The sequence below is a fragment of the Panthera tigris genome, chromosome E1 (genome assembly GCF_018350195.1).
Source record: "Panthera tigris isolate Pti1 chromosome E1, P.tigris_Pti1_mat1.1, whole genome shotgun sequence".
Taxonomy (NCBI): domain Eukaryota; kingdom Metazoa; phylum Chordata; class Mammalia; order Carnivora; family Felidae; genus Panthera; species Panthera tigris.
In genome coordinates, this window is record NC_056673.1 from 46,699,984 (window position 1) to 46,722,239 (window position 22,256).

At 44.3% G+C, this 22,256-nt stretch overlaps 1 protein-coding gene, 1 long non-coding RNA gene and 1 other non-coding gene across 6 annotated transcripts; 1 reads left to right on the forward strand and 2 right to left on the reverse strand.

The window, feature by feature from the left end:
• Window positions 1-1,091: 1,091 nt before the first annotated feature.
• On the reverse strand, window positions 1,092-11,247 carry KPNA2 (karyopherin subunit alpha 2). Of its 4 annotated transcripts, none has more exons than XM_042966848.1 (11): window positions 11,159-11,247; window positions 9,734-9,810; window positions 9,429-9,566; window positions 7,375-7,463; window positions 6,305-6,573; window positions 5,718-5,812; window positions 5,352-5,615; window positions 4,437-4,670; window positions 3,995-4,177; window positions 2,307-2,456; window positions 1,092-1,442 (listed from the first exon to the last, which is right to left on the reverse strand). In XM_042966848.1, exons 2-11 carry the CDS (start codon window positions 9,806-9,808, stop codon window positions 1,350-1,352), a joined length of 1,590 nt encoding a protein of 529 aa, XP_042822782.1. In that variant the 5' UTR covers window positions 9,809-9,810; window positions 11,159-11,247; the 3' UTR covers window positions 1,092-1,349. The 4 variants fall into 4 exon arrangements, with proteins under 4 accessions (XP_042822782.1, XP_042822780.1, XP_007088353.1 ...); XM_042966846.1 differs by having other exon boundaries at window positions 9,734-9,831; window positions 11,155-11,247; XM_007088291.3 differs by having other exon boundaries at window positions 11,155-11,244.
• A 1,825-nt stretch (window positions 11,248-13,072) lies between these two features.
• Window positions 13,073-21,864, reverse strand: LOC122233627. The gene is made up of 3 exons (XR_006211271.1): window positions 21,703-21,864; window positions 14,895-15,006; window positions 13,073-13,478 (listed from the first exon to the last, which is right to left on the reverse strand). It is a non-coding gene; the product is annotated as an uncharacterized LOC122233627 (long non-coding RNA).
• TRNAR-CCG lies at window positions 15,857-15,929 on the forward strand. The gene has a single exon. It is a non-coding gene; the product is annotated as a tRNA-Arg (tRNA).
• Window positions 21,865-22,256: the final 392 nt, after the last annotated feature.

Here is a 22,256-nt window from a genome sequence, read left to right on the forward strand (position 1 = left end):
TACGGACTTGAAAAACTGTCTTATTTTACTGACTACAGTGCCCTTTGTGGTCATAACTCATTTTTTAGTCTTCAACCCAAATGCCCACCTCCACCACCACAGCTCCTGACCCTCCGTGGGAAAACAAGCAGGCAAAGCTGTTCGATTATCAGCAATGGAGATTTGGCTCAGTATGTTTCCACCAAAGGGGCAACAGACAGAAGTGCTTATGTTATTTCATTTGTCCTAAGACCTTTGGGGCCTGTAGTCAACCTTCCCTCCCTCCCCCAAATCCATTTCCTACACTGCTAATAGCATAATTAATCCTTATGGTGGCTTTCAATCCAGACAGTATGGGAGTATATGGGAATTAAATTCAAGAGGACATTTAGACCCCCACTCCTTACCAATTAAACACAACTTCTGGGTAAACTTTCCCAGGTGACGTCAAGGCACAGCTTTGAAACCATGTTCAGCCCTGAAGTTTGGGAGGAGTGAATTCCACTTCTTGCTCCAAGATGCTTGTGATTAATTTTATTTTTTTTTAACGTTTATTATTGGGAGACACAGCATGAACATGGCAGGGGCTGAGAGGGGGAGACACAGAATCTGAAGCAAGCTCCAAGCTCTGAGCTGTCAGCACAGAGCCGGACGCGGGGCTCAAACTCACGAACCAGATCATGACCTGAGCCAAAGTCAGTCAATTAACCGACTGAGCCACCCAGGCGCGCCTAAATTTATTGTTTTTAATCCCATCTCCCTGGCCAGTGAGATTTAAGGAGATACTGGCTGAGGGCTTCTGGGAAATCTTGTTCATTTTTCTGTGAGAACTTCTGAAAAATTCTTTTCTAGCTGGTGTGTAGAGGATATGAAGTCTGGAAGCGCCAACAGCCATTATTTACAAAGCCGCAGCCTAGAACAAGTGGGAACTCAGAAGTGGGCGGGGAAAAAGTGATCACCCCTATATCCTTGATGACATCACAAACCTCACACCAGGCAACGTCTCCAACCAGAACCACACCTCTGGTTCGTCACATTGGTTTGGCTGGATCACCCTTCATGTGCAAGCTTAAGGACCCCAAATTAGAAAGCAGTACACAGAAACGGTGAAGTAAAGAAAAGGGTGGAATTTAATCTTTATTTACAGGACACTGCAAGATATGAGATTCCACAGAGAAATAAGAAACCCACCGAGAGGAGAAGCTTCATACAGTTTGTACAGTTCAGAACTGTTCAAGTATAGTTTCCATTGTAAAAAGTGCTACAATAACAAAACACATTTAAAAAGAGTTCTTAGTAGAGAGAACAGTAAGACAAACTTCTACCAAACGTAGTACACAACAAACAACTTTATGCCTCAGCTGTACAATCTAAAAGTTAAAGGTCCCGGGAGTGCCATCCTGAACTTGGAATGTGTAGCTTTCAGAGGTAGTTTCTGGCACAACATTTTGATCTTCTTCTTCCTGGAAGTATTAAAAAAACAAAACCAAACAATATAGTCCCGCAAGTATGGCACATTTCTAAGCAGCAGCCTGCCTAGAAGTCTGTATTTACTCCTAAGGTCTTCACCTACGTTACCCCTCTAATCAATCCTATAACGTATTTCAGTATTTCAAATAGTGATCTCAGAGCTGCTGAAAACTTGCCAATTCAGGAGTGCCTGGGAGAAGAAGATTCTGAATGGATTCAGGAATGCTACCACAAGAACAAAAAAAAAAGAGAAAAAAAGATTTTCTTCCCCACCCGCCACTTTCCAGGAGGAAATGAAAAGGCTTATTAACTCCTGAGTGTGGTGATGGGGTTGGGCCCCTTCTCCATCAACTCCTACACAAACTTACTCTCCAGACATTCTAAAATCCCTATAAAGCTATTCATTTGAAAGTACAGTGGTGATTTAAAAAAATTTTTTAAATCTCTCAAGATATGATCATCAAGCCAAATATTTGAGGAGCAAACATATACATTATGTCCTACTCACACAGTGATATTTTGCTAAATTTAACAAGGTCACGAGGCTCATTTAAAAAGTGTAAGGAGGGGCGCCTGGGTGGCTCAGTTAGTTAAGCATCCGACTTCAGCTCAGGCCATGGTCTCACGGTCTGTGAGTTCGAGCCCCGCGTCGGGCTCCATGCTGTCAATTCATAGCCTGGAGCCTGCTCCCGAGATTCTGTGTCTCCCTCTCTCTCTCTCTGCCCCCCACCCCCCATGCTCTGTCTCTATCAAAAAATGAATAAATGTTAAAAAAAAAAAAAGGAGTAAGGAAAAAATCTTATGGGCTTGACTTTGTGTATTTTCCAACTTCTTGTTAACACTACCCTGTTACTCACCTCTACAGAGAAATACTTCTCAATCAAGTTTAATGAAGCTTTGTACACAGACTCATTTTCATGGTTTTGTAGAGCTTCAATTTTGTCCAAACCTCCGCATTCTTCAATCATTATACCGAGTTTCTCAGTTTCACCTAGTTTCTCAGCAGCCTAAAAAACATTCTCAGTTTACTTGAATTTACTGAATGTTCCATTTTAGTGATAAAAACAAAGTTTATGTTTGGCTGTTGATATATGTATCAGACATACACTTGGACGTTCCTGCCAATAACCCTATGAGATCATTTTATCTCCAGTTTACATTTTTTAAAAAATTCAAGGTGATCAGGTGCCCCTCGGTGGCTCAGTCTGTTGAGCATCCAACTTCGGCTCAGGTCATGATCTCATGGCGTGTGAGTTCCAGCCTGGCATCAGGCTCTGTGCTGACAGCTCAGGACCTGGAGCCTGCTTTGCATCTCTGTCTCCCTCTCTCTGCCCCTACCCTTCTCACGCTGTCTCTCTCTCTCAAAAATAAATAAACATTAAAACAATTTTTTTTTTAAATTCAAGGTGATGAGATCTGTACTTGCTCTCAGCAGCTACTTCTGGAGATCTCAGAGATCTTCCAAGTAGTTCTCAGTAATTTCTTTGCATCAAAATCATCCAGGCAAATTTAAAAATGACACCATATCGGGTTGCCTGGGTGGCTCGGTAGGTTAAGCGTTCGACTTCAGCTCAGGTCATGATCTCACGGTTCGTGGGTTCGAGCCCCGCGTCAGGCTCTGTGTTAACAGCTCAGAGCCTGGAGCCTGCTGTGGATTCTGTGTACCCCCCTCTTCTCTCTGCCCCTCCCTGCCCCTTGTACTCGGTCTCTCTCTTGCTCTCTCAAAAACAAACATTAAAAAAAAAAACAAAAACAAACCACTACATCCAGGTTCAATTGATCTTTGATGGGAACCGAAAATTACTGTTTCATAAAAGCACCTCAGATAACACCAAAGTGTAGTCAAGGCAGAGAACCACCATCTAAGGGCAAAGATGGCCTATGCTGCATAAAAACAAATTTCCCTGAACGGATTATTTGCTGACATCAAGAATTTATTAGTATAAAAATGATATTATGGCCTTTTTTAAAGTCCTCAAATTAGAAGATAAATATGTACAGATGAAATAACTTACTTTCTTCAAAATAACTTAGAGAGGGCTTGGGTAAGGGAAAGTAGGAAAACAGGCCAAATGTTGACAAATTATTTATGCTGGATGATGAATACACCAAGCATCACCATTCTAGACTCAACTCTTTGTAGGTAAAATTTCCATAATCAGAAGTCGTTAGGTAGGACCTACCTCCCACCAACCACTGTGACTAAGTGCCACACGCTAGGTCAATTAGGAATGGAATCAGAAAAAAACCAATTAGATAACTAAATCATCAAAATCTAATTTCACCAAAATTCAGTAGGATATTGGAGAATTAAAGATTCTTGACAAATTAGATGGGAATGAACAGTGTCCACATACGGATTTGATTTCAATTCAGGTCATCCACTTAGATCTCTTATAATCCCTTGTCACGTCTTACCAAGAGTGTGGCCCACATTAAAATAGCCTTTCTAATTCTGTGGCCTACTAAGTAAACTTAGCTGCCCTACCCTGAGTTTAAATCACTTATCATCAAGCCCAAATTCCAATGCTACCTTAACACCTACCTGAAAGATGTTTGAAATGGCATCCAGAATAACCAGAATGATTTTGGTATCTTTTGCAGTTAAGAGGTTCATCAATGGTTCTATTATGCCACAGTGAACGAGGTATACAATCTGCTCCACTGTTCCGCCACTCGTATAGTTGGTCACAGCCCACACAGCTTCCTTTTGTGTCTTAAAGTCTGCCTAATGAACATAAGGAAACAAGTTTACTTCAGAAACGATTGTAAAACTAAAATTCCAGAAGTATTGTTTTAGAAAAACAAGGACCCAAACTACCAACTGATTCCATCCAACCTTAAAGGTAAGAGGTCACTGGCTACTATTTAGCAAAGAACTAGAAGCAGAACCAGCACTGGCACATCAAGAATCTTATCAAGCACAGCTCTACCAAGTGTCCATCCGTAAATACTAACATCCTTCGATTAAGTTAAGACTACTTCACCTTAGAGAGAACACCAACGAGGAATGGAACTAATCCATGATTCACAACTTGCTGTATCTGGTCCTGGCGACCAGCTGTGATGTTTGACATTGTCCACGTAGCTTCCTTCTGAATATTAGTTTTGGGGTTCGTTAGTAGGCTGGGAAAGACAGCAAGTGCTCCCGCATCTATTACAACCTGAGTCTGTTCATCTGTCCCAGTGACAATGTTTCCTATGGCTCTTAGCGCAGGAGTCTGAAAAGGAAATGTAGATGCCAGCTGTTAACTTTTATTTTTTCAGCACTGTTCCACAAGTCTATACCCCAAAGGTTTTGTCAAGTCAGAGCCTCATCATGGCCCTAAAATAGGTTAATATGTCAGTATCAGTTTATTAATTGACCATGCTTATGTTTTCTATTCTCATCTAAAAGTTAACAACTGGGGTGGGGGGGTGGGGTGGGGAGGTGCCTGGGTAGCTCAGTCACAGTCAGTTAAGCATCCGACTTCAGCTCAGGTCATGATCTCATGGTTCGTGAGTTCAAGGCCCACGTTGGGCTCTGTGCTGACAACTTGGAGCCTGGAGCCTGCTTCGGATTCTGTGTCTTCCACTCTCTCTGCCCCTTTACCACCCACACTCTCAAACATAAATAAACACTCTCTCCCTCTGAAAAATAAACATTAAAAAAAAAACTTAATGTTAACAACTGGGGCACCTGGGTGGCTCAGCTGGCTGACTGTCCAAATCTTGATTTCAGCTCAGGTCATGATCCAAGTGTCATGGAATCAAGCCCCCCATCTAGCTCCCCAGGGAGCGTGGAGGCTACTTAGGAATTCTCTCCCTCTGCCCCTTTCCCCTGGTCAAGCTCTCTCAAACTAACTAAACTAAGCTAAACAACCAACTAACTAACTAACTAACTGATAAAGTTAACGACTTACCACAATGGGCAATTCAGTAGCTCCTAGAAGCTTCACAAGTTGGGGCACAACTCCTGTTTTCACGACCATCTCAATCCGTTCATTTGGACCATCAGTAAGGTAGGAAATGGCCCAGCAGGTATCTGCTAATACTTCTGGATCATCATGATGCAGAAGACGAACTAAGGTAGGAAGAATCTGCTCAACAGCATCTAATGGGGGTGCAGGATTCTTGTTGCGACAAAGGTTTGAAAGTGTCCAAGTAAGGTTCCGTAAGTAACCACACTGAGGGGAAAGAAAAATGCAATGAGAGGTCCTCTGTATTTTGAGGAGATGGGAAAAACTGGAATCAAGAAGCGAGTAACCGGACTTATGTTAGTAACTTACTGCTAAAGAGGACATGTCAGGAACAGCAAGGAGAGCCAACAGCGGGTCAACTGCACCATACTTGATAACCAAGTCTCGGAAAACTGAACCATCACCTAAACAAAGGCAAGGTTAATTTGTAACTATTTTTCTAGCACCATTAGTGTACAGTGACTGAATGGGTCTTAACACAAAGACAACCCTGGGAAATCCCTAACTTACTTAGCCACCACTTTGACCCCTGATAAGCATGGGAAGCAAACAAACTTAAATCTTAACACACAGGTCACTATTACTTATGATAAGCCACTTCTTCCAACCTCAGTAGGATTAGAAACAATCAGTCAAGAGAATTTTAAATCTGGGGCGCCCGGGTGGCTCAGTCGGTTAAGCATCCGACTTCGGTTCAGGTCACGATCTCAAAGTCAGAGAGTTCGAGCCTTGCCTTGGGCTCTGTGCTGACACCTCAGAGCCTGGAGCCTGCTTCAGATTCTGTGTCTCCCTCTCTCTCCCCCTCCCCCACTCACGCTCCCTCAAAAATAAACAAATAAACATTAAAAACAACGAAAAAAAACTCTCTTAAAAAAATCTGTTTTAAATCCAAGTACCTGCAATGTTTCCTAGAGCCCATACAGCTTGCTCACTGATGTGGGCATGGGAAGAGGCCAACAGAGAAATGAATGCTGGGATAGCACCTCCATCTACCACAGCCTTGGTCTGTTCTGATGTACCGGAAGCAATGTTAGTGAGGGCCCAAGCAGATTCGAACTGAATGGGGCTACAATCAGTTCTGCCCAAGAAGGACACAAATTTTGGAATCAAACCAGCTCGGATTATGTTGTCTATGGGAGGCTGTTTTTCCCTAGAAAGCAGTTTCCTAAGGGTAAGCAAAAAGAAAAATGAAAGTTGAGGAGGAATAACAAAAGTTTGTGTAAAAATCGATTTAAAATGCAATTCAAGAGTTTAGAACTATAGATAACCTTTTAAAGTCATGCAATAATGTTGAGATATCATGGAATTTAAGAGGAGATTAACAGACTGGTTGCAATGGTGCTACCCAGGTGGTGTCTTTAACTACCTTTTATCCAAAATTGAAGAATTACCAGTAATGGAAATTAGCCTCTTCGCTGCATCCGCGGAAACTACTTTAGATCTTGTCACTTTAAAATTTCGGCAGTCTGACAGAATTACACTACCAGTGGGGTGATCTGTGTTTCCCTAACTACTGGTGAGGTTAAACATCTTTTCCTTCATCATTTGTCACTTGGATTTTTGAGCACACTGTCAAACTATAGAAATTATTAATTCTGTTACAAATGTCACAAAATACTTGCGTTTGATGGAAAGTGAGTAAATGCACCATTCTAAATGCACGTGCCAATCCCACTTACTGATTCCTTTCTCTGACACCACTTTGAAATGCCACTTTGACAAAACTTTGTAATTTACTTAAAAGGTATGCCAAAAGGTTGACAGTGATTATCACTAGGGGTGGGTGGGACTTGAGGCAATTACAAAATTACAGTTTCACCTACGGAAAGACTCTAATGAAATCAGGCTTTTGGCCAAGTTAACCTTTATTTTACCCATGCCATCTGTCTCTTTCCCAATAACAACAAAAATCTAAAAAGGCTGGTATCTTAGTGATGTCATTCATGCTATAGCCGAAAAGACTTACCTAGCAGCTTGAGTAGCCTGGAGCTGGCTTTCCAAATTGTTGCTATTTATGCCTTTGACAATGTCATCAACAGACCAATTGACAGTGCCCTGCAAGGACAATGGGATCAATTTTGCAAATTATCATTTTTAAGATTAAATACAAACAATAAAATCTCTACCTGGCACTGTGAAGACCTTTTCTGTGAAGACCTTTTTAAAATCAGTTACTGTAAGTTTAGACTTATGCGGAATTGTGGCCGTTAACTAAATATCCATTATTTTAGATGTAGAAGAGCACTCAAACTTGGTATTATGAATCCCTGGAATCTCCAATTATGGAGTATTAAAGCATTTTGTCACTAAAAGAGGAGACTGTGAACAATCTAGTAAATTAAATTAGAGCAGTTTGGACGTTGTTCTACATTAGTCTCAATCACCCACATTCAGATACGCTGTCAGGGAGAAAAGGATGCAGTTATATAGGCAACGCGCTGGGAATTTTCTCATGTAAGCTTCTAATCTATGCATTTCCACAGTACAGTGCTACAGGAATGGCTCATGTTGTGAACACCACAGAAGAGCTTGGGAACCAGTACTATAGTTAACTCAAAAAGACAGTGCCCCTTTTTCCATAAGAGCTTACAACTTAATAAGGGAAATGTGAAAAACAGACACCATAAAATAAGTGGCAAATATACACACATTCACTCTCCATTTGTGATGCACAGCTGGGGTGCTATGCGAATTCTGAAAAGGGGACATTTTTCCTATCAGGTTGATCAAGGAGTGCTGTAAGAAGATAGGATTTGAATATAGTACTCTACAGACAGCACATAGATACTATTTCATGAAAAAAAAAAAAACATTTGGAGCTCTAAAGGAAAGCACAATGTAAAAAAAGCAGGAAAGTTCCCAGTATCTTTTAAAGATAAAAAAAAGATAATCTGAAAGTCTAAGATGGATCGAATTTACAAAAATAAACCTTCCAGGGGCACCTGGCTGGCTCTGTTAGCAGAGCGTGCAACTCTTGATCTCGGGGTTGTGAGTTTGAGCCCCACGTTGGGTGTGGAAATTACTCAAAAATAAAATCTTAAAATAAAACTTCCAAGAATATGGATTTAAAACTATCAAAGTTTTTGAGGTGTGTGGGTGACTCAGGTTAAGCGTCCAAAACGATTTAGGTTCAGGTCATGATCCCACACTTGGGGAGATCAAGCCCTCGTCAGGCTCTGCACTGATAGCACGGAGTTGCTCGGGCCTCCCTCTCTTCCTCCATGTCTCTCCCACAAGTGCATGTGCGCTCGCTCTCTCTCTCAAAATAAATGTTAAAAAAAAAACCTACCAAAGTTTTTTCAGCAGAGAAATAACAAGTCTAAACAGTATTTCAAGAATATTTTTAGGTATATAGTGTGTGGCATAGAATGAAGGAAAAGATAAATTAGAAGATCACTGAAAATATTGCAGGAGAGGGGCACCTGGGTGGCTGAGTCAGTTAAGCACCGGACTTCGGCTCAGGTCATGATCTCGTGGTTCGTGAATTCAAGCCCCACATCGGGCTCTGTGCTGACAGCTCAGAGCCTGGAGCCTGCTTCAGTTCTGTGTCTCTCTCTCTCTGCCCCTCCCCTGCTCATGCTCTGTCTCTCTCTCTCTTTCTTTCAAAAATAAACATTAAAAAAAGTTTTCTTTTAAATATCTCAGGAGGAAAAACATCTGAACAAAGATGGTGGAAAATACAAAAAATAGAGAACATCCAAAAAATTGGAAAACGATTGGTTCTGGACACACTAGCTTTCATTTAACACTGGAATGGCCAGTCAAGGTACCCAACTGGTGGCTAGAAATGCAGGGAAACCTCAAGGGAGTTTAGAGCTAAAGGAGACCTTGGAATCAGTTATGGAGAGTGGGCAAGAAAGAAGACAACTCATTAGAATTACTGATTGGGGGACAGAAAAAAAGATCTTCGCAAAGTTGATCGTTAAAACCATTAGGCTAGGAACGTTATTTAAATTTCTAAGAAAAGCACCATACTGATCTTCTGAATCGACCATAACTCATAACCTACTACATACTTACCTGGTTGTTGCGGTTTTCCTGCAGTGGGGAAGTTGCGTCATCAGGAAACGAGCTTACGTTTCTCCTTTTCAGCATCTGGTCATCCTTCTTAGCTTTCCTCAGCTCCACGTTAACTTCTATTCGGCGGCGCCTCATTTCCTTGAAAAAAGATACACCACTTCACCTATCGTCTTCACCTATCGTATCAGTTTTTCTGGCCAAGTGAGAGCGCTTATTTCAAATTTCCTCCAAGTTTTGACCCCTTCCCAAGTGTCTTTGCATTTAAAAAAAAAAAATAGCATAGGAAAGCAACAGAAGGTACTCACTGTACTGTCTTTCCCCTTGTTCTTGAATCTGTTAAGGCGGGCAGCTGGTGAATTAGCATTCTCGTTGGTGGACATGGCTGTGAAACAAAGGGAGAAAGCTAGAAGACGGAGGAAAGGAAAGATTTCTCCTTCATCATTTTGCTTCGTCAGTAAGAGGAGCACCAACAGAATCATCAGGCATGTATTGCATCCACACTTGTCTCTTAGAGGAGCAACTTCCTCCTTCAGCACTATGAAGCACTGAAGTGGCCAAACTGTAGTAGTCCCCTCCCCTCCCAAGGGCTGAGACTTCCTGGAGCGGGGCTGTCCATCAGAAATAGAGCGCAAGCTGTATAAATTTCAATTTCCAGGTCTGCATTTTTCAAAAAGCAACAAATGAAATTAATTTTAACGTCTTATTTAACCCAACACACCCAATATATTCTCATTTCAACGTGCTATAATATTTCGAGCCATTGAGATATTTTACACTTTCTTCATACTAATCCTCCGAAACCTTGAAATCCTGTGCGTACTTTAAGCTTACCGCATATCCCAATTTGGACCAGCCACTTGGGTTGGCTGGCTACCACACTGGGCAGTGCAATTGGACTATTTCAATTACATAGTTAATCGAAGACAAAGTAGGAGAACTGAGCTCACAGTTAAAACCAATGTCCTAGGGGAAATAAATCCAATATCCATCCTCTGGAGGCTCTATCTACTGTTTTTAAGTGGCCCAAACAGGTACATTCTCCACACTTGAAAATTAAGGAGAAACCTGGCTCCTCATTACACTACGGAACCTTCCCTAAACATTTCCTGTCCACACTGAAAACTTGAGACGCAGCTGTCCACCTTCAGCATCTCATTTCATTTCCAGGAATTTCGAGTGAATGCACTTCATCAGGCGGATCTCAACTGTGCTTCATTCAGACTGAGATCTTCAAGAGCAATCGCCAAAAAGCGCCAAGTACAAGTCCCCCTTACAATTTGTTAGCTTTCATTCCGTGTTCTTTGACGAAACGGTGTCACAGCCCGCCCTGGGCCTACGTATTAAGAGAGAGTTCTTCCAACTGCCACCCCCATCGCCAGGCCCTGCCCCTGCCCCCCACCCGGGAAGACGCAGCGGGGAACGGGCGGAGGAGGGGGCCGGGCCGCCTCCCCGGACTCTAGCCCTCGGGCCTCACCGATTTGCCGGGCCGCGATGCGCAAGGGCTCTCCGCTGCGGTTCGCACAGCCGCGGCGCCCTAAAGCCCAAGCACTCGCATCGCAAAACAGCCGCTTCGTCAACGAACGACGCCCCCGAGGCCTCGTCAACGAGGGAGGCCAAAGCCAGGTCGGGCGTGTACTCGGGCCCTCCCCTCCCGCCACCCGCAAGCGGAGCGCGGCCCGCAGGCCTGCCGTTATCGCTCCGGCCGGACCCCGGCCCGAGTTCGTACCTACACGGCCGGCTCAGGATTCCACAGGAGGCGGTGCGGGGCGCGCAGGGTGCAGGTCAGCTGCCCTGAAAACGTCCACCACGGCTCAGCCCAAAGACGGTGTGGCTCGTGCTGCCGGCCGGCGCGATTTAAATTTCCCGGTGTCCCCGCACTCCGATTGGCTGGTTCGAGTCTACGCCGTGTGCCCATTGGCGGATTTGAAAAACACGTTAGGGGGGTTGGTCATAGGGCCAAGAAGAAGAGAGGATAGCATCGCGAGATATGGGAGCGGCCGGGCAATCCCAGAGCACTTTGCAGTTCGGAGAGGAAAGACTCCAGATCCCAGCCTGCAGCGGGCAAGTTCTCCGCCCTGCTTTGGCCCGAACCTCGGGTCTTTGCAGGGAGATTATGCAAGTGACGTCGCTGGCTGCTCGTTTGCCTGGGCGGCTGCTTCAACCAAAACACCACAAATGATTTCCAAAACGATTCCCTTTAAAAACCTTGACATAGAGGAGGTAGATTAAAAAAAAAAAAAAATCTTGGTATAGAAACATACCGCTATGCGTTTTTTACCTGCTAGGACACAGAAGGAACTTGGCAGGGGTTTCTGACCACTATGGAGAGAAGGGATAAGGCAGGCTTGTGTTACATTTTTTAGTTTTAATTTTTTTTAGCTTGTGTCGTAAAAGACTGCATAGAAGCCACAAATATGCTAACAAAAGGCTTTGTATGGCTTTTTCTTCAGACACTCATTTATTTTTAAATAATTTCAAATACAGAAGAATTACAAATCTTGATGCAGATTTGCCAAATTTTAACATTTTGCCACCTTTGCTATTTCTCTATGTACACACACGTGCATGTGTGTATAATACATGTATGGCTTTTACATTAACTTTCCAAACCATTTGAGAGTAACTTTCAGAAATCATGTCCAAATACTCCAAATACTTCAGTGTGTATCTTCTCTTTTTTTAAGTTTATTTATTTTGAGAGCACAAGAGGGGGAGGGGCAGAGAGAGAAGGGGAGAGAATCCCAAGCAGGCTCCACACTATCAGCACAGACCCGACTTGGGACTCAATCTCACAAACCATGAGATCATGATCTGAGCCGAGATCAAGAGTCAGTTGCTTAACCTTCTGAGACACCCACATCCCCCTTCAGTGCGTATCTTCTAATGACATTCTCTTATATGACCACATCACAGTCATCAAATTCAGGACAAATGAATTTTTTTTTTTTTTTTTTTTTTTTTTTAGTAATCTCTACACCCAATGTGGGGCTCAAACTCATGGCCTAGAGATCAAGAGTCACATGCTATCCTGGCTAAGCCAGCCAGGGACCCCAGGACAACTGAACTTTGATGCTATCATTTATTATATAGTCTGTGTTCAAGTTTTGACAATTGTTCCAATGTGTTCTATGTGGTATTTTACACATTTCTGAATAACACGTTTGCATTCTCTTGCCGTGTACTTTTTTTTAAAGCATCGTGAATGGTTATCAGAGCATCAGAATTAAATCTTTTTGGTTTTCTTTCTGGAATTTTTTTTTTTTTTGTATTCTTAAAAGGGTGTTTTTAGAAATGTACTGGTTTATTTTTTAATATTAATAAATTCACTACAAATTATTTACGATAAATAAATTCATCTATTGTTGAAGGCATTTTGCCAGCCTCACTCATTGTGTCGCAGCCATGGGATTCATAGACGGTTGATTCTACTCCCACCTACTCAAGCAGCATGATCCCATCCCCCTAAGTGCAAAAATGTGAAAGGAATTCACCCCGAAACCGGTCACTGCAAGGGATTCTCTTGGCTACTGTGAATGGTTTAGAGGCAGGCATGTGACCTAAATTCATTCAGTTGGGAAGCCTATGCCTTTTGTTTAATGACTGGAGGTAGGAAAGCAGGCTCTGTTCTTCTGAACTGGGGGATGTGAGGCCTAGACATCTGAATAGGACAGTTGTAGAGAAACTATGAAAGCTCTGATCAACAGCCTGCCCTACCTCTGAAGGTTGCAATTATATAACTTTGCAATTTTGTCATCCGACACACTTTCTTGGTTGTTTAAGCTGGTTATATCAGGTTTTCTTTTGCTTCAAAATACAGAGTACTATGTGCCCAAAGCTGTTCTAAATGTTTTACATATATTAATACATCTAATCTTCACAACTCTGTGTTGTAGCATTATTATTACCTGTACCATTTCACAGAAGAGAAGACTGAATCGTGAGTGGTTAAGTAGCTTGTCCTGGTTCACACAGTCAGTAAATGGCAGACGGGATTCCGACCCAGGCTGCCAGGCTCTCAACCACTATTCTATACCCTCACCTGAAAACAACCTGAAACAGAAATACAATGTGGAATCTGAGAGAGTTGCCTTTGAAAGATACAACGTTCCCCTGGGGGTAACCATAGACCTTCCCTCTTAGCTCTTCTAGTTTGGATGGAGATTCAGGAGAGAGCCTTGTCTGGCCAGGGCCAATCAGTACCTTCCATCCCCAGACACAGGAATTAGTTTGGTGATAAAGATGCAGCATAGTGCAATAAAATGTCTACGGAGGCCTTTGAGTGTGAGATATCCTCTCTCTTCTACAGGACTGTTTGTGCTAATAGCATAGCTTGAAACTGCTTTCAGGGAAGCAAACCCCAGCATGCCCCAGTCTGAATAATTAGTTTGTCAAATTGTTCTTTCAAGTAAAAACTATGTTCCACTGAAGAAGTTAGTTTAGCCTGCAACTCAAACATCACACAATTGTTTTTTCCTCAAGAGAAAACCATTGTGGGGTGCTTGGCTGGCTTAGTTCCTAGAGCCGGCAACTCTTGACCTCGGGGGTTGTGAGTTCGAGCCCCAGCTGAGGTTGGAGATTGCTTACAAATGAAATGTTTAAAAAAAAAAAAAAAAAGTACAGGGGCACCTGGGTGGCTCAGTCGGTTAAGTGTCCAACGTCAGCTCAGGTCATGAGTTAGCGCCCTGCGTTGGGCTCTGTGCTGACAGCTCAGAGCCTGGAGCCTGTTTCAGATTCTGTGTCTCCCTCTCTCTCTCTGCCCCTCCCCTGTTCGTGCTCTCTCTCCCAAAAACAAACATTAAAAAAAAACATTTTTTAGGGGCGCCTGGGTGGCTCAGTCGGTTGAGCGTCCGACTTCGGCTCAGGTCACGATCTCGCAGTCCGTGAGTTCGAGCCCCGCGTCGGGCTCTGGGCTGATGGCTCAGAGCCTGGAGCCTGCTTCCGATTCTGTCTCCCTCTCTCTCTGCCCCTCCCCTGTTCATGCTTTGTCTCTCTCTGTCTCAAAAATAAATAAACATTAAAAAAAAAACATTTTTTAAAATAAAAAAAGTGCAAAAACAAAGAGTCAACCATTGTATTTTGGTATGTGGTAGAAATGATTTATGCATATTTTGTCACACAAAATATTAAAAAGGTGTGCACTCAAGTGTGGGGATTTAATACCATTGACAATTCTTACAATCATCAAGGATATTCTTAAGTGAAGCTGGCTACCTCCACCCCCACCTTTGCCAGGGCACAAACATGAAGGATGACTATTACTACTCTGGTTCCACTGCCGCGGTTCACTGAGATGTGAGTTTTACCCACTATCATTTCTGCACCACCAATGCTAAATGATGAGTGAATTGTTATTTACTAAATAGCGTCCTAGTTTTCATTAAAAGCATTTCCTGAACGACTCAGGGTCCACAGGCAATAAAAGTGACATACTGACACACAGACACATAAAATTTGAAAGATACATACCAATACGTTAACAGCGGTAAGCTCCAAATGATAGAATCATAGTCAATTTCAGTTTTCTTCATTTGGTTGACGCATACTTTATACAAGTTTACAACTAACAGGCGTTAGGTGTCTAAGGAGAAAACGAAATTGTGTATTTTTAAAAACCACGAATGCAGCATCTTTTACATGCAACACGCATGGACATACCGGGCGTGGAAACAAAAGTCTCTTAAGTATTTATCCAAGACCTGGGATGGGATAAAAACAAAATCCATATTATTTTTGTATTGACGGACGTTGTTAAATCCATTTTCCCTTTAATCCGGAGGGAAAGAAGAGACAAGGGAGGAAAATGGATGTAAATGAGTAAGGGAGAAGGGCAGATTTGGGGGAGGAAAAAAAAAAACCTGTTCACCCTGGAATCCCCCAACAGTCCCCAGCACATAATAGTTTATCACAATGCTGTATGTAGAATAACTGCAGGAAAGAAAGGGGAGGAGGAGCTATAAGGGACGGGAAGGTGGCGGGTGTGTAGGTGAGGAAGGACCTCAGGCTCTGCGACAGGCGGCACTAGGCGGTCCCAGGGAACTTTGTAAAATGCAGACGCCCGGGCCCAGCCAGGGAATCAGAACGGAGGGAGGACAGGCATTGGAATTTCGTTTAAAGTTCCCCAAGAGCGCGGAATGCGCAGCCAGGACAGACGACCTTCCGAGAAGAACCGTACAGGTAGGAGGCCGCCCGGAGCTGCCCGCGTGCCGGCCACGCAGCCCCGGGGGCTGTGGGGCAGGCAAGGCCACGCGCAGGCGCACGGGGCCGCGGGCGACGGGCCGGGCTCAGCGCAGGGGGGCGCAGGCGCGCGGGGCCGCCGCTGGGGGCGGCTCCCAAATCGTACGGCGCCCGTCTCGAGGCCGCGGAGCTCGGGGCGGGGCGCGATGATGGCATCGCGTAAGGAGACGGTGTGAGAACCCGGATCCTGTGGTGACCCAGTGGCCTAATGGATAAGGCATCAGCCTCCGGAGCTGGGGATTGTGGGTTCGAGTCCCATCTGGGTCGCACGGAGATTAGTTTTGGTGGAGAGAAAGGCGGTGATGGGCACTGACGGCAGTGAAGTAGATTTTGAATTGTGGTCACTTCAACCTCTCTACAGCGATCTCCGAAACAACTGAATTTACAAGTTAGGAGATGTATGTCCGCGCTTTAAAAATACCGCAGTTGGGACCTTGCGAATGAAGGGTGAGATGGGGGCCAAGAGAGGAACGTTTAACTTCTGCTTAGCTTATAATGGCTTCTTATTAAAAGAAAAAAATCATTAGAAAGCACGAAGTAGACACATGGCATTACCTCTTTTTGTCCACCGTTTCAAGCGTAGCATGGACAGCCACACATCCAAAACCTCCCCATCCTAATCCAAACGGGTAGTGTGAGTAAATCCAACTGTGCTGGCTCCAAACGGATTTATTTTCAATACGAAGGAGAATTTATTGAGAAGCAACAGTGCTGTTGCAACGGACAAATATAATAAACATTTTACGGTTTCTATCCTGAAGCGTTATGAACAACAAATTGTAGTTAGGACCTATGTTTTTGGGGTATGTGTAGGGTGTGTGTGTGTGTGTGTGTGTGTGTGTTTGGTTTGCAAATTAATGTAGCAAAAGAAATACAGAGTTTAATCTTTTCAGACCGGTTCAGTTGACCAGCTTGAAAATTTTAAACTCTTCTTGCAAAACTTGTACAAGAGGAATATCCCTGAGTTAATTCCTACTCTTTAAAAACAACTAAATACTAAATGCGATGTGCCATCCTGGATTTCAACCTGAAACAGGAAAAGGATGTTAGTGGGAAAAACAGTAATGCACCAATGTTGATTTCTTCATTATGTCAAATGTACATGGTCATATAAGACGTTAACTTTAGAGGAAACTGGGTGAACGGTATACGCGAGCCCGCTGTTCTACCTTTGCAACTTCCGTGTAAATCTGACATTATTCCAAAGTTAAAATTTTATTAAGAGCTCAACAAACGATGGAGAAATGTAACTGATATCTTTACCCCCTTTTTAAGATTAGGAATGTAGTGGTGAATTTTTAAACCAGAACTCATTGATAAAGATCAGATAAATTTCAGCATCTGGGGACATTGGACAGTGACAATGCCTCCCGGGTTCCCAAAGGCAAGATGGCTCTCCTAACAGAATACCCATCCCCAAGGACTGGGCAGGACAAACTCCTCACTGGTTCTCTGCCCTTCTGACTTTTGACTGGCCTGCTTAGGCTTCCAGAATGCTCACCTGACTCTCCCACGCCATTCCTCTCCTTCAACCTCCTTCTCAGCCTAGCTCCTTCTCTAAGGTAAATGTTTTGTGGCTCACTCACCACGGTTCATTTAGCTAAAGTTAGCAAACATTGAGTGGCTACTGAAACCCCCAGACTCAGGTCACTTAATGCAGATTCCACACTTTCCTCTCCCCTCACTGCTGTCATCTCCTCCGTTTCTTCCCTTTCCCGTGTCAGATGCAGACTTGTCCTCCTCCAGTCACAGCCCAATCCCTTTCTGACCTTGCGCTGAACCCATCCGCTCCCTCCTTAGGAAACGTGTCTGGCACTCAGTGGACCCTCAAAAGGTAGTAGCCCATTAACATCCCTCTTGCTTATGCCTTTAGCTTGCCCCATTACTGGCTCTTTCCTCTGAGCCCAGAAACACTCTCCAGTTTCTCCATTCCTTAAAAGCTCACCCTTGGTCCTGGGTATCTTGCATGAGTCCTGGGGTGCTCCCTCTGTGCAGCCTGGGGGCTTCGTTGGCAGTCCCCACGTGTCCAGTGTCCCCTTTTACCCCACCTGCCATGCTCTCCTCACTCTCCTGCTGATGGGCAAACTCCTTGAAGGTGACCTCAATAATAAACATTTATTATTTTTTTATTTTTAATGTTTATTTATTTTTGAGAGAGAGAGAGAGAGGCAAAGAGAGAGGGAGACACAATCTGAAGCAGGCTCTAGGTTCTGAGCTATCAGCACAGAGCCCAGTGTGGGGCTCAAACCTGCCAACCATGAGATCATGGCCTGAGCTGAAGTTGGATGCTTAACCAACTGAATCATCCAGGCACCTCTCGAAGGTGACCTTTTAATCGGCAAATTTAAGAAACACCTTTCCTGGGGTGCCCGGGTGGCCCAGTCGGTTACACGTCCAACTCTAGATTTCAGCTTAAATCCTGATCTCGTGGTTCCTGAGATCAAGCCCCTCCTAGGGCTCTGCACTGACCACACGGAGCCTGCATGGGAGTCTCCCTCTGCCTCTCCCCCACCCACCCTCTCTCTCAATAAATAAACTTAAAATTAAAAAAAAAAAACACCTTTCCAATTCTTATCTTCCTTAACTTTACCCCCAAGTTTGAAGTTCTTAACCAATCCTTCCTTTTTTTTTTTAAATATGATTCTTTTTTTCTTTATAAGTAAGCTATGTGCCCAACGTGGGGCTTGAATTCACGACCTTGGCATGTTCTACCAACTGAGCCAACCAGGAGCCCTGACCAGTCCTTCCTTCTGGAAACACATTCTTTCCCCAGACTTCCAGGAAATCCCATTTCCTCAGTTTTCCCAACAACTTCTCAGACTCCTTTGCCAGTTCCCTCTAGGTGCCAACAATGGAAACCAACCAGCTCAACCCAAGCCAAGCAAATGATAATTCTTGGGAAAGACATGGGGGAAGAGAAGTGCTCGCTAAATAGCGGGGCAAAGCTGGACCACCCCGCTTGGGGACCGGCAAGAATCAAAGACACACGAACGGCCCCCCAAAAAAGTAAGAAGCTGAAAGCACAGCGACTCTCAGAGCCAGAAACACCGGGTCAGGAGGCCGCCACTGCTGTCATCATTGGCACTTGTCATTTGGCTAGAGCTGTAATAAGTCTCATCCTACGGCCACCTGCTCCAGAATCCAGGTTCCGGCCAAGTGCTTGGGGCCCAGCTCGGGGCATGGATCTTCCTCCTGTCGGAGGAATTACCACAGGGGAATTACCCTCCCACCAAGTCATCCGTTAAGGCAAAGAGGTAACTCCTTACAAGGAAAAAGAGGCATGGGTGTTGGCTAGCCATTGAAGCACCTCTACCTTTCCTCAGCATGAAATTTGTACATTTCGATTTTAGTAATCCATATTAATTGGTCTATCACTACTGTTGATGTTAGGTGACATAGACCAGGATTTTTTTTTTTCTTTTCTCATTGAACTTTGTCTTAATGGGTTTCAAAATTCTGAGACAGATTTTTGGGCAAGTCCTTTCCATTAAAAATTGCTGATTTTAAAAACTAGTAACTTGGGGCATCTGGGTGGCTCAGTCCGTTAAGTACCCAACCCTTGATTTCGGCTCAGGTCATGATCTCACGGTTCGTGAGCTTAAGCCCTGCGTCACTCTGCGCTGACAGTGTGGAACCTGCACAGGGTTCTCTCTCCCCATCTCTGCCTGTCTGATTCTCTCTCTCTCTCTCTCAAAAATAAATAGGGACACCTGAGTGGCTCAGTCGGTTGAATGTCTGACTTCAGCTCAGGTCATGATCTGCAGTTTGTGAGTTCAAGCCCCATGTGGGGCTCTATGCTGACAGTCCAGGGCTTGGAGCCTGCTTCGGATTCTATGGCTCCCTCTCTCTCTCTCTGCCCCTCCCCTGCTCGAGCTCTGTCTCTTTCTCTCTCTCAAAAGTAAATGAACATTTAAAAAAAGAAAAAAATTGCCACTTGTTGAGTTAAAAATCATAAATAAATAAATAAATAAACACTAAAAAAAATCCCTAGTAACTTAGAACTGCCACACACACACACATACACACACACACGGTCCACACCTTTCCTTCTGAAGGTTTTCTGATGCATCATTATCTGCAACTAGTCTTTTGCTATGACACGGAAATGGACAATTGAGACAAAGAGTTCTGAGACCACTCTTCCACTGCTGATTAAGATTGGGGTGGCAGGTATTGGGGATAATATCTACTTAGCCTTCTGAGCCCTCCAGGCAGACTTGAGACCTTGCCAGCTGCCTTCCTGTCCGCTGCTTTGATGACACTCACAGCAACCGTTTGTCTCCCGTCACGGACAGCAAAACGACCTGGACAGGGATAGTCACAGAAGCTCTCAACACACACGGGCTTGCCAGGAACCGTATCAGTGACGGCAGCATCCCCAGATTTCCAGAATTTGCGGCCACCTTCCAGTTTTTTCCAAGAAAGACAATCCACCTTCTCCTTCAGCTGGGCAAAGGTACAAGCAACGTGCACCGGGTGCCTATGCACACAGGTGAACCCGGATGGTTCCGGATAATCACCTGAGCCATGAAGCCACGCTGCTTCCACTGGTGGATCATTTTTGCTGAGTGGATCATTTTTGCTGTTGCCAGCCACTTTGCCGTGATGGACATCTTTGGCAGACACATTTTTGAGAGAGACAGAGCACGAGCAGGGGACGGGCAGAGAGAGAGGGAGACACAGAATCGGAAGCAGGCTCCAGGCTCTGAGCTGTCAGCACAGACCCCGACGCGGGACTCGAACTCACTAACCGCGAGATCATGACCCGAGCCCAAAGTCAGACGCTTAACCGACTGAGCCACCCAGGCGCCCCTGGCAGACACGTTCTTGACATTGAAGCCTACGTTGTCCCCAGGAAGAGCTTCACTCAAAGCTTCATGGTACATTTCAACAGTTTACTCTTTTCCCAGAGCTTCAGGCGATGAGGTTCCCCTGCACTGCCCTGTTATGGGGGACTTTCTACCCCCCGAACCAAGCCATGTTAGCACCTGGCTCCACCGTGCTGTCACCATTCCAACCAGAAATTGGCACAAATGCCACTTTCAGGCTTGGAGCCAATTTTCTTAATGTAGGTGTAGATTTCCTTAATGTTCTCATATCTCTTCTGGCTGTAGGGAGGGTCCTGTAGGCCCACTCTGCTAACACCACAATTAGTTGTTTTGCACCCCGTGTGTAATCCAGACGAGCATGCTCACCGGTCTGCCCATTCTTGGAGGCACCTGCTTCAAATTCACCAGCACTGGCAGCAACAATCAGGGCAGCACAGTCAGCCTGCGATAGGCCTGTGATCATGTTTTTGATAAAGTCTCTGTGCCCTGGGGCATTAGTGATGGTAACCTAATACTTGCTGTTTTCTGGTTGTTCGGTTTTTTTTTTAATTTTTTACAATCTATTTATTTATTTTGAGAGAGACAGAGACAGCATGAGCAGGAGCCAGGGAGAACGAGAGGGAGAAAAAGAGGGAATCCCAAGCAGGCTCCTCACTGTCAGGACAGACCCCGACACGGGGCTCAAACTCACGGACCATGAGATCATGACCTGAGCCGAAGGTCAGACACTTAACTGACTGAGCCCCCCATATTAGAGCACCCCTAATACTTGCTGCTTTCAATGGCGATACTACACTCAGCTTGCAGTTTATCCAAGACCCCGGCATAGTTGAAGGAGTCCTTCCCCGTCTCAGCAGACTCCCTCTCAAATTTTTCAATGGTCCAGGAGTGATACACCTGCCCAAATCTACACGTCCGATAATGGTGATATCGATGGAAGTCTTTTCCTTTCCCGTTTTGGCTTAGATTTAGTGGTGGATTTCAGGACACCTGTTTCCTGGCAGTAAACTTATGCCCCCCCCCCAAAAAAAAACCTCACTAGATTGTGAATTTTTAAAGATCACAGACTCTCATTACGTTTCAGAATATAAGGTGTGTGTCCTTGACATTATACAAAGAATAATCTGGCCCCTAATACTGCCCAAATCTAAGAACTCTCCTAGAGGCTTGACAAACAGGGATGGTCTGAATATGTTACTGGTGTTACTTACGAAAAAACACTTCAGGGCTTCACCAGTTGTCCCATTTGCTATCATTTTTCCTTTGTCCCCAAACAGTCTCAGGGGCAAACTGAGGAGTTGGTCAAAGGTGTTTCCAAATAGGCATCTGGGGGTGCTCAGAGTAAGCTTGGTAGGAAGCTGCCCTTGCTGAGGCCCTTGTTGAGTCTAGTGCCTGGTTGTGCAGCCCCCGCATCACCATGGGAGGCAGGCTGGCATGCGAGGCAACAATGGCAGAACCCAAAAAAGCTGGAATTTGTTGTGTAGTATATAAGCGGGGATGTTTGTACCCACTAGCATTATATTACTGTGGGCCCGGTTATTTAGAGAAATCTATGTTCCCCATGGAAAAGATATATTATACCTAGAATCTACAATAGCATCCTTAATAAATGGAAGAATATGGCAAAATTCAGATATTTGAACTTTTTGCATAAAATTCTCCCTTTCCTTTTAATTGAGTTAGACAAATACCAGCCTTTTGCCAGGATCATGACTTTTTTTTTTTAACATTTATTTATTATTTTTGAGACAGAGAGAGACAGAGC

Excerpts from the sequence above, each read along its gene's own strand:
- KPNA2 (XM_042966848.1), bottom strand. The coding sequence starts at position 9,808 with ATGTCCACCAACGAGAATGCTAATTCACCAGCTGCCCGCCTTAACAGA. Across the intron at positions 9,567-9,733 it reads ACAAGGGGAAAGACAGTACA|GAAATGAGGCGCCGCCGAAT; the intron begins GTGAGTACCTTC and ends TCTTTTTTCAAG. Across the intron at positions 7,464-9,428 it reads AGGAAAACCGCAACAACCAG|GGCACTGTCAATTGGTCTGT; the intron begins GTAAGTATGTAG and ends TTGTCCTTGCAG.